We start from the raw sequence: 12,349 nt of genomic DNA on the forward strand, positions 1-12,349 counted from the left end.
TACCATCTAGAGGACTAAGACAAGGGGACCCTCTCTCCCCTTACCTTTTCATCCTATGCACTGAAGTCCTTGGGAAGATGTTGGATGCATCTGAGAGAAAGGGCTATATATCTAGTGTTCCATTTGCAAGAGGATCTTTGATGGTTAACCATCTCTTCTTTGCAAATGATAACTTGCTCTTCTGCAAAGCGAATGCTCTTGAGTGGAGTAGATTGTCTAGAATTCTCAAGGCATATGAGGAAGCTTCTAGTCAAAGACTTAACCTTGATAAATCAGCAATTTTTTTCAGCAAGAACATACCAGCTGAGGCAAAACATGTTATTCTTTCGACTTCTAAGATGATGGAAGCTAAAGTTTTTGAGAAGTACCTTGGTCTGCCCTCATATGTAGGAAGGAACAAGTTAGCCTCTTTCAGTCCTATTCTGGATCCTATAGGAAACCATATGCAGAATTGGAAAGTTAAATTCATTTCCAATGTTGGAAAAGAAGTGCTCTTAAAATCGATAGTGCAAGCTATTCCTACTTACTACATGAGTATTTTCAAGCTACCTAAAACAATTCTCAATGCTATTAACAAGCTTATGCAACAGTTTTGGTGGGGCAGTCAAGGAAATAGAATTAAGACTCAATGGCTCCCATGGAAATTACTGGGAAGGAGTAAGGCAGAAGGTGGGTTAGGTTACAGAGATTTTGAACATTTCAACCTAGCATTACTGGCCAAGCAGGGCTAGAGACTAATACAATAGCCCCAATCTCTAGTAGCTAAGGTGATGAAAGCCAAGTACTTCTTCAGGTCTAACTTCCTCCATGCAAAACTAGGCAACAATGCTTCTTTTCTGTGGAGGAGTTTTCTGGAAGCTAGAACTATTTTAAAGGAAGGCTTGATGTGGAGGATTGGAAATGGGGAAGGAGTCAACTTATGGAGAGACAAATGGGTTCCCCAACCTACCACATTCAAAGTGCAAACTCCAATAGATTAGAGGTTTGCACACTGGCAAGTCAGCAAGTTGATGGATGAGCATACTAAATCCTGGAACCTGGCTGTTTTGAGGAGTATGTTCACAGAAGAAGACACAACTAACATATGTAAGATACCTATCAGTTGGTGTTGAAACCCAGATAACCTTATTTGGAGGTGTACTAAAGATGGCCTGCTTATTGTCAAGAGTGCCTATCATTTATTGGGCACAATGGAGCATAATTCAATGGGACAAACTTCAGCTCAATCCAATCAAAAGGAAGTTTGGTCCAAAATCTGGAAATTAAAGATTCTAAGTGCGATCAGGGTGTTTCTATGGAGAGCTAGTCACGAATCTCTACCAACTAACCTCAATCTCAGGAAGAGGAAAATCAAGGAAGACTTTGTATGCCCTGTATGTAGATTGGAGCCAGAATCTGTCTTGCATGCCTTATGGTCATGTTCTGTAGTGCAGGATGTATGGTCTGTCTGTTCTAGGAGACTTCAGAAAATGAAGGTTAGTTTTAGGTCTTTCAAAGAGGTAGTGGAACATGTGCTAGTAACTCTCAGTGAGGAGGATGTAGAAATATTTGCCTGTACAGCCTATCATGTGTGGAAGAGAAGAAATGTTCTTTTGTTTGAAGATAAATTTGAGAATCCCTCAAGGATGACCCAAGCTGCTCTACAAATGACTAAGGAATTTAAAGAACCTAATGACAGTAAACAAACTGACGTGGCACCTGGAAGACCTATTGGGACAAATATATGGAGTCCCCCTCCTATGAACGTCTTCAAGGCCAATTGGGATGCCTCTGTTGATCGAATAAGCAGTAGAATGGGAGTAGGAGTGGTGGTCAGAAACTGGGAGGGGCGTGTGATAGAAACTCTGAGATCATCAAGGAGCCTATTCCCCTATGCTAAACTTGCAGAGGCAGTGGCTGCTCTCAGAGCAATTCTTTTTTGCAAATAGTTAGGAATTTCAAGATTATTGATAGAAGGGGATGCTCTCAATGTGGTTAATGACATCAACAAAGAGACAATGGATTGGAGCTCAACAGGTCTGATCATTCAAGACATTAAATTTGAACTCCAGAGTTTAGCTCATGGGTTTGCTCAGTTTACCTCTAAGAAATCTAATTGTATTGCTCATTACTTAGCTAATGATGCATTAAAACTCTCAAAGGAGAGCATATCTATGGAGGGAGTCCCTCCTTTATCCAACATTTGCTAACTTAATGATGAATGTTTGACTACTCAAAAAAAAAAAAAAAAAACAACTATAAGAAGAAAAAAGAACTTCAATTAAGAAAGAAACCAATCTATAGAAAATTTAAACATTAATAATAATAAAGTAACATATTTCTTGGTCGTATCAATGATGATACTATCTGCGATGCCGGAAACTTTGACGAGGTTTTTGAGGTTTGTCCTAACAGTTGGTGTAGGTTAATACAAACAAACTTTTCGGAGTTTTCATAATCTCAAGTTTTTTGTTCAATCATCAAAAGTTGGTCCCTGTGCTCTCTTATGGCCGGCGTGTTGTTATACATCTTCAGTGTACCAAACCCAGAAAATTGGGCAGATTTTCATAGACATCTTCAGGATACCTACTTGGGCTGATTTCGTTGCGGTGCTGCTTGTTTTGTGAAGGACATGGCTATTGATACAAACGAGGCATTCCTCTTGATCTTGGTTCTGCTTCTACTCTTCAGAGAATGCTTCACCGTTGTAGATGATACCCTTTCGATGGGTGAGTCACTCTCAGCGTTGACTGTCGACAGGCTATCATCTCAAAATGACAAATTTGAACTCGGATATTTCAAACGAGGTACTTCTTCAAAAATCTACCTGGGGATTTGGTACAAAGGGATAGAAGACAAGAGGATTGTTTGGGTAGCAAACAGAGAAAACCATTTGTCTGACCAATATACTGCAAGACTCGAATTCTCAAATGACGGCAATCTTGTCCTTCTGCAAGCTTCCTCCAAGATACCATTTTGGTCAACAAATTTGACGCATCTCCCGTCAAATTCAATTGAAGCAGCACTTCTTGATGATGGAAATTTTGTTTTAAGAGACAGATCAAACCTTTCTATATTATGGGAGAGTTTCAATCATCCAACTGATACATGGCTGCCAGGTGTAAAAGTAGGAACGAATCAGCTTATTTCATGGAAAAATTCAGAAGATCCATCACCGGGTGTGTTCTCGTTCGGTCTAGACCCAAATGGAGTCGTTCAATTTATCTTAGAGTGGAACAACTCCCATGTTTATTGGAGCAGTGAAGTCTTCAACAATTCATATTTGTTCTGCAAAATTAACATAAATTTGGAAAATGAAACCTACATTAATTGTCCTAATCTTATTCTTTCGATTAGTTCTATCGGACAGATCATGGGAATTGGGTTGCAGTTGGGGAACGAGTCGTGGACTCAACCGAGATCACTATCAAATGTCTATGCATTGTGTGGTGCATTTGGTATTTATAACAATAACTCATCTAACCCTTGTGATTGTCCGAAAGGGTTTGAACCATTTTCAGATACCGAGACCAGACTAAACGATTGGTCAGGTGGTTGTCTGAGGAAACACCCTTTGCAATGTGAAAACCGTATTGGCCAAAAAGATTGGTTCCTGAAAATATCAAACGCGATATTGCCTGTTAACTCGAAAGCATATTCGCAACTAAGTGCTAGGAGATCATGTGAATTAGCTTGCATGAATAATTGTTCCTGCACGGCTTACGCTCAAAACAGCAGCGGGTGTATGATATGGGAAGGAGCTCTTTTGAACTTACAGCGATCCTCAGGAGGCCTAGGACAGGATATGATGATGTCCACATAAGTTTATATTATCTTCTTACTTAATGGACACGTAATATATATGGTTCTAGTTCTAGAGCTAATTTATAGTCATTCTTATCATCATAACCAGGCAAGAAATGGGAAGTATGGGTGATTGTGGCCTTGCCGATCCTTGTAATCGTGCTAATCTTATGCCTCTCAGTTGGTTTCTCAAGCAAGGGAAAGCTCAAATGCAAAGGTAAGTTATTTATCTGACCAAGTTTTCGGGAGAACTCCAACAAGCCTCACCATTATATTCCAAACTCCTTTAATTGATTTTGTTAGAGAAAGTACAGGATTTTCTATTAAAATGACAAAAGTTGCTTCATTCTATATCAAACAGGAGATGTGGCTTCAAGCTATGATCTACTGTTATTTGATTTTAGTACTGAACTTCATGCAATCAATGATAAAACAAACACAAAAGATAATGCTACAAAAAGTGGAAAGAAAGATGTTGAGTTACCGCAATTTAGTTATGAGAGTGTATCAGCTGCAACCAATAATTTCTCAAATGCCAATAAGCTTGGAGAAGGAGGGTTTGGACCTGTTTACAAGGTATGTGTGTTTCATTCTCCTAAATGAATGCTCTTCTAAAAATATTGAGACAATCAACTATTATAAACTTTGCAGAAAGTTAAAGGCCTTGTGGTTCCCTTTCAGAGGGGAAGTCACTTAATGGGCAAGAAATTGCAGTTAAAATTCTTTCAAAAAGCTCTACACAAGGGCTTGACGAATTCATGAATGAGACAACACTAATCGCAAAGCTCCAGCACGGAAACCTAGTCAGACTCTTGGGTTCCTGTATGGAAGGAGATAAAAAAATTCTAATATACGAGTACATGCCGAACAAAAGTTTGGATTTCTACCTTTTTGGTGTGTCATTTGTTTCTTCATCTTGATGCTCATGTATCTCATTACATATACACGTATATACACAAACATATGTGCCAACGTAATATCATGTTCTTGAGAGCTAATTTGCTTTGTTGAACCATATAAACAGATCCAACCAAGAAAACGATGCTAGATTGGGAGACACGCATACACATTATTAATGGGATTGCTCAAGGACTGCTTTATCTTCATCAGTATTCAAGGTTAAGAATCATACATAGAGATATGAAGCCCAGTAACATTCTCTTGGATGGTGAAATGAACCCGAAAATATCAGATTTTGGCATGGCTCGAATAGTTGGGGATAACGAAGCACAAGCAAATACAAACAAAGTTGTTGGAACTTAGTGAGTATGCTATCTACTTGTTATATATATGATACGTGGAATTGTTTGCAGAATTCATCGAGCAAGCTACTTAAAAGTTATGTACTAAATCTTGAAATGCAGTGGCTACATGTCGCCCGAATATGTTATGGAGGGTCTATACTCGATAAAGTGTAATGATTCTATGTATTTGATATGTAAAATAGGCCAATTATGGAATAGAGTGTACGTATCAATAGGAAGGGAAGGAATGCAGGTTATGTGTTTGTAGAAATGGCAAAGAAAAGTCTGGGAATGTGAAATGATATTAGGGTTCTTTCGAGGGAATCCCTTAACCTCCTAGCAAGAGTCCAAATTCATGAAAATTACAGTCCGTTTCTGACACTGCCGTGCCCTCCTTCAAATCCTCACAAGAATTCAACATAAGCAAATAACATAGAAACACGTGTAAAAGGAAATAACCGACTACGGAATGAAAAGAAAACAACAAGATAAATTCAAGTCTTCTGGAATCTTCAGCATCTGGGCAAAACGGTGCGTTGAGGTGAGTTTCAGCTGTGCGTTTTGGAGTCCCAGACTTATGGCTAAACGGTGCGTTCTGTAAGCTCAGTTATGCGTTTTGAGTTCTTCATGCGTCTAAGTCCCGAACCTTCCCAGCTTCTAGATCAGTTCTACTTCCTCTGACTTCCACTTCTCTTCTTCTTCCTTGCGAACCCTAACCTCTGCTCTTGTCCTTCATGTCATCACAGAGGACCATAACAAACCTCCCCCGTTAAAGAACCTTGCCCACAAGGTTCGGATAGAGTTCTCTCAACCTCCCAAGTTGTTCCCAGCTGTTATTCTCCGAGGAAGCCCCGATCCACTTGATCAAAACCTTCGTGAGGGCCCGGTCTCCATGCCGTCGAATGCGTCTGGCGATGATGGCCTCTGGCTCTGGTAAGATCTCCCCGTCGGTGTTAACTGGAGGAAGTGTCGGCAGCGGACATATCTGGCTTCCCAGCTTGCGTTTCAGACAGGAAACGTGAAAAGTAGGGTGGATCCTTGATGAAGAGGGAAGATCAAGCTTGTAGGCGACCCTCCCAACGCGTTGCATTACCTGAAATGGCCCGTAAAATCGCGGGGACAGTTTGAGGTTTTGCCTTGCCGAGAGTGAGTGCTGTCGATATGGCTGTAGACGGAGGTAAACCCAGTCTCCCTCCATGAATTCCCGTTCTGTTCTTTTCCTGTCAGCATAAAGTTTCATCCTTTGTTGCGATGTCTCCAAATTTTGCTTCAGTAATGTAGTGATCTGATCTCTTGTGCGTAACTGTGTATCAACTGCATCGTTTATTGCTGTGCCTGGGATATGTGAACTTAGTTTCGGAGGACAATACCCATATAGGGCCTCAAATGGGGAGATCCTTGTCGAAGTGTGGTATGAGGTGTTATACCACCATTCGGCCAGTGGTAACCACTGCACCCAGGCTTTAGGTTTAGCTCCTGCATAGCAACGTAGGTATCCTTCGAGAGTTTTATTTAGTGCTTCAGTCTGACCATCAGTTTCCGGATGGTAGGCTGAACTATACTGTAATGTGGATCCCTGCAACTCAAATAAGGCCTTCCAGAAAGTGCTTAGAAAAATAGGGTCACGGTCAGAGAGCATAATTTTAGGAAGACCATGTAATTTAAAGACTTCTTTGAGAAATAATTGGGCTACCCCAGCAGCCGTGTAAGGGTGTGCCAAAGTCATAAAATGGCCATATTTTGTGAATCGATCAACAACCACCAATATCACACTCAACCCTTGGGATTTAGGCAGCCCTTCAATAAAGTCTAATGAGATTGCTTCCCATGCTTGATTTGGAATGGGAAGGGGTTGAAGAAGGCCAGGGGGTAAAATGAGTTCTGTTTTATTCACCTGGCATACATCACACTCCCTCACTAACTGTTTGATGTCCTTTTTCATTCCTCGCCAAAAGAAATCTCTTTTTGCTCTCTGGTATGTCTTCAAAAATCCAGAGTGACCAGCTTGAGGATCTGAATGGATAAAGTTTAGGACCTTAGTCTTGAATGAGGATTGCGGATCTAAGATCAATCTACCCTTCTTCAAGATCAAACCTTGCCTTAGAACATATCCTTTAGGCCCTTGCTAACTTGTAGTTAGCTGCTGTATGATCTCACTCAACTCAGGTGATGCTCCATATGTCGCTTTGAGTTCCTCTATCCAATCTGGTGTGGGGAATGTGATAAGGCCCAAAAACCCCTTTGCTGTCAATTCTGGTTCATGCCTTCGGGAAAGGGCATCGGCCACTTTATTTTCTTTGCCCTGTTTGTACTGGATAGAGAAATCATACCCCATTAGTTTTGTTATCCATTTTTGTTGTTTAACTATGCCCACCTTTTGCTCAAGCAAGTATTTGAGTGACTGCTGGTCTGTTTTCACAATAAAAGTCTGGCCCAACAAATAGGGCCTCCATTTGTGGACTGCCGTAACAAGAGCCAGCAGTTCTTTTTCATATGTAGAAAGATCAAGAGCCTTCCCCTTTAATGCCTTACTTAAGAAAGCAATAGGCTGCCCTCCTTGCATTAACACTGCCCCAACTCCACATCCACTTGCATCGCACTCAATGGTGAAGTTTTGTGTAAAATCAGGCAACCTTAGAACTGGTGGTTTTGAAACAGCAGCTTTGAGGTCCAAAAATGCCGTATTAGCTTTGTCGTCCCACTTGAAGGAATTTTTCTTGAGTAGGTTCGTGAGTGGGGCTGCTATAAGGCCGTACCCCTTAATAAACTTCCTATAATAGCCTGTCAAGCCTAAGAAGCCCCTCAGGCTTTTAGTGTTAACTGGAGTAGGCCACTCCATCATTGCTTCTACCTTCTTTGGGTCGGCTTTAACCCCCTGCCCCGACACAATATGACCCAGATAATCGACCTCATGCACCCCAAATTGACACTTGGACATTTTAGCAAATAAACAATGCACAGATAGAGTTTGTAGAACCTGCTGTAAATGTCCAATATGTTGCTCCATGGTGCTGCTGTACACCAAAATGTCATCAAAAAATACTAAAACAAACCTCCTTAAATAATGTTTAAATATGGTGTTCATCAGCCCTTGAAAGGTGGATGGGGCATTGGTAAGCCCAAAGGGCATGACCAAGAACTCATAGTGGCCTTCATGAGTGCGGAAGGCCGTTTTAGGAACATCCTCGGGTACCACTCGAATTTGGTGATATCCAGACCTCAGGTCCAGCTTGGAAAACACTACTGCTCCATGTAATTCGTCTAATAATTCATCAATCACTGGTATAGGGAACTTGTCCTTCACTGTTTCTTTGTTTAAAGCCCGATAATCGACACATAAACGCCAACTTCCATCGGCTTTTCGGACCAGTATGACAGGGGATGAAAAAGGACTTGAGCTTGGCCTAATAACCCTGTTTTAAGAAGATCTGACACTATTTTTTCAATTTCTGTTTTTTGGTAGAAGGGGTATCGATAAGGCCTTGTCGATATAGGGCTTGTGCCGTCCCTCAGCACTATTCTATGGTCGTGAGACCTCACAGGTGGCAACCCAGTTGGTTCCTCAAAAACATTTTGAAAAGCTGTTAGGACCTTTTTTATTTGTGGAATCTGCACCTCACTAGTCACTAGTGCAGATTGTGCATACAATTGTATGATTAGGCCTTTTCCTTTGTAAAGAGAATTTATAAACAGCTTATGGCAATCACCCAAAGAAGTTTCTTCCAATTTAAGGCCCTTTAGCTCCACTGTTTTTCCACCCCATTGAAACTGCATGTACAATGCAGAAAAATTCCAAACAATAGAACCAAGGGATTCCAACCACTGAATCCCTAAGACAACGTCACAACCCGCTAAGGGTAACACAAAATAAGAGGGTTTAAAACAAGCCCCTTGGATCTTAGTGGTAACCTCACTACAAGAGCCCAAAGTTTTAATAATATCCCCATTTGCTACTTGCACGTTCAAATGCACATCCTCAATAACTCGCAACTGAGTTCTTTTCATTATGGATGGGTCCAGAAAGTTGTGAGTGCTTCCTGAATCCACTAAAATAATCACAGAAACAGCACCTATCTTCCCAAGTAATCTCATAGTTTTAGGACAAGGGGTACCTGTGAGGGCATTAAGTGAAATGACAGGGTCTGCAGCTGGTGTGGTTTGTGCAGCAGTCTCACCCAACTCCGTTGTATCATAGAAAACCTCCTCTCCTATATCCTGGCAAGGTTGTTCCGTGGCTTGTAGGAAATACATCTTTGGGGCCTTGCACACATGTTTGGGATTCCATTTTTCGTCACAGTGGTAACATAAACCATGCTTCCTCCTTTCATCCATTTGGCTAGAGGAAATCTTTCGTATAGGGGTAGGGGTTCTTGGAGTATGTGCAGTACTCGCATTAGGAGCTGACCACTGACTTCCAGTGGTACTTTGTTGGTTGTTTCGATCTCCCCATGGCCTGAAAATTTTTTTCTTACTAACACAATATTCTTCTTGTATTTTTGCGAGGCCATATGCTGCGTGTAGGCTCACTAGATTCAGTAAGCGAAGAGGAAGGCGGATCTCATCTTTGAGTCCGCTTAAGAAGTAGCTCAACTTGTGGGTTTCGGACAGTGCTTTTAGTCGGTTAGAGAGAGCCTCAAACTGACCCTTGTAAGCAGCCACCGTAGACGTCTGTTTCAGCCTAGTTAGATCTTCCATCGGGTCATCGTACACTGTGGGACCAAAACGTTGTTGCAGAGCCTGTGAAAAAGTCTGCCAGCATGTAAACTGTCCCGTGTCAAACGCATCCTGGTACCAAACAAGGGCCTCGCCCTCCATGTGATAAGAGGCCATCATTAGGTGCTGCGCAGGAGGTGTTTGATAGCATGTAAAGTAATGGGACACCTTGAAGAGCCAAGCTGCTGGGTCTTCTCCACGGAAGTGAGGGAAGTCCAGTTTAACCCCTCTGGTTCCTTGCCTGCGATGTTCAACCTCCTGTTCCCCTTCCATTTGTTGTTCACGTTGATGCTCCTGGGCTTGGTTAGCTAGCATTGTTCTCATCATATCTGTCATTTGGTGCATTTGCTCTCTAAGATCTTGGATTGCTTGTTCATGATGAACTAGCATTTCCTGTTGTTGTTGTTTGGTTCTTGGATTTGGATTTTCAGCCATTAGGAACGTAGGGCTCTGGATACCACTTGTAATGATTCTATGTATTTGATATGTAAAATAGGCCAAATATGGAATATAGTGTACGTATCAATAGGAAGGGAAGGAATGCAAGTTATGTGTTTGTAGAAATGGCAAAGAAAAGTCTGGGAATGTGAAATGATATTAGGGTTCTTTCGAGGGAATCCCTTAACCTCCTAGCAAGAGTCCAAATTCATGAAAATTACAGTCCGTTTCTAACACTGCCGTGCCCTCCTTCAAATCCTCACAGGAATTCAACATAAGCAAATAACATAGAAACACGTGTAAAAGGAAATAACCGACTACGGAATGAAAAGAAAACAACAAGATAAATTCAAGTCTTCTGGAATCTTCAGCATCTGGGTAAAACGGTGCATTGAGGTGAGTTTCAGCTGTGCGTTTTGGAGTCCCAGACTTATGGCTAAACGGTGCGTTCTGTAAGCTCAGTTATGCGTTTTGAGTTCTTCATGCGTCTAAGTCCCGAACCTTCCCAGCTTCTAGATCAGTTCTACTTCCTCTGACTTCCACTTCTCTTCTTCTTCCTTGCGAACCCTAACCTCTGCTCTTCTCCTTCATGTCATCACAGAGGACCATAACATAAAGTCTGATGTGTTTAGCTTTGGAGTATTGCTACTAGAGATTGTGAGTGGCGAGAAGAATACAGGCTTCTATAACAGAGAGTCACTCAACCTTCTTAGCCATGTGTGTTGCTTTTGTAACCTCTCAAGTTCGTCTTGTCTTTTATTTCAATATAGACTAAAGTGCACTAACTTTTTAACAAATACCTTGATTTGAAATGAAAATAGGCTTGGGAGTTGTGGAAAGATGAACAAAGTTTGGAGTTGATGGATTCAATGATAGGGCGTCCTTCTTGCGAGTCTACCATAGTGAGATTAATTAACATCGGGCTACTTTGCGTTGAAGAATCCCCATCTGATCGACCTACCATGTTTGATGTGGTTTCAATGATGAGCAATGAACATGCACATCTACCTATACCGAACCAACCTGCCTTTACAACATGTCGGAATTTAATGCACTCGAATCCAAAAATTAATTGTGCAGAAAATTGCTCAATAAATAGTGTAACTATTTCAGTGATGGAAGCTAGATGAGTCTACTCTTTTGCTTAACAGAATTTTTTTGTCTATTTTTTTTTTTTCAAGAGCTATTGTTTTTATTTAAAATTTATGATCATTGTTCTGTTACGTACTGATTAACGACCCTCATCCTATTAAACCCCAACTTTTGTTTGCTTTTGCGTGATAAATCAATATGTTATAGCATTTATGTGGCGTGCCATCACCAACTCTTCACATACTTAATTCGATCATAATTCACAACCAGACTACAGGAAACACAATTTCACAATTTTTCCAATGATAGTATTTTAATGCTTAGTCTGAGGATTACAAACAAGCACGAAGGTAATTTCTAGATGGTCATACAGTCCTAATCTGTGAATCCTGATAGTTCCTCTCAGATTTGAGGGAATTAGTGCGCGTGTGTAGATTTTGGTTTCTGCACAGGGGACAAAATCATAAGATTTAAAGCATTAACAAGCGACAGAAAATTACAAGGCATCTCGAGGGACGGGGGATCTTACTGTAGCAGCGTCGGAAGGGGAGGTGCGTGATGGAGGTGTAGGATCTGATGGTGGGGGGTGTTTTAGCTAGGTCTCATAGAGGAAGCAGAAATCGGTGGCTGACCTAGGCTTCTCTAGCCATGCACAGTGTGGAGAGAGAGAGAGAGAGACTACCAAAAGAGGCAGGGGTGAAGGAGTTGGAAAAAATCGACGGGATTGCGGTGTGAGCAAGGAGGATACCATATGATGGCAAATCTGGGTGGCTGGGTGGGGTCCATGGCAGATCTGAGTGCTGAGATGTAGTGGGTCCAAAATCGATACTTTTGAGGCGTGGTGGAGAAGATCGAGAAGAGAAATGGTAGATCTAGGTGGCTTGGCATTGTGCTTCTCTGAGGTGATTAATGGCGACTGCGGGAACGGCGGCAAAACAAAGTGAAGAGAGTGCGAGAGAGGGAGAGAAATCTGAGGGATGGAGAGCGAGATTGTCAAGGATGCAACAGAATTAACCATTAGGGAATAAAGGGCGACAAAACGGGGAGTTCGGAGATTAATGACACTATGTGTTTTATGT

At 41.5% G+C, this 12,349-nt stretch overlaps 2 protein-coding genes across 2 annotated transcripts; both read left to right on the forward strand.

Moving 5' to 3' along the window:
- The first annotated feature begins 77 nt into the window (after positions 1-77).
- LOC121258651 lies at positions 78-731 on the forward strand. Its single transcript, XM_041160196.1, has one exon. It carries the CDS (start codon positions 78-80, stop codon positions 729-731), a length of 654 nt encoding a protein of 217 aa, XP_041016130.1.
- A 1,757-nt stretch (positions 732-2,488) lies between these two features.
- On the forward strand, positions 2,489-11,447 carry LOC121258652 (receptor-like serine/threonine-protein kinase SD1-7). The gene is made up of 8 exons (XM_041160197.1): positions 2,489-3,662; positions 3,893-4,000; positions 4,145-4,359; positions 4,467-4,677; positions 4,808-5,045; positions 5,148-5,190; positions 10,791-10,895; positions 11,000-11,447. The coding sequence occupies exons 1-8, from the start codon at positions 2,612-2,614 to the stop codon at positions 11,306-11,308; spliced, it is 2,280 nt and encodes a 759-aa protein (XP_041016131.1). The 5' UTR covers positions 2,489-2,611; the 3' UTR covers positions 11,309-11,447.
- The last annotated feature ends 902 nt before the right edge of the window (positions 11,448-12,349 follow it).

The sequence above is a fragment of the Juglans microcarpa x Juglans regia genome, chromosome 3S (assembly GCF_004785595.1).
Source record: "Juglans microcarpa x Juglans regia isolate MS1-56 chromosome 3S, Jm3101_v1.0, whole genome shotgun sequence".
Taxonomy (NCBI): Eukaryota; Viridiplantae; Streptophyta; class Magnoliopsida; order Fagales; family Juglandaceae; genus Juglans; species Juglans microcarpa x Juglans regia.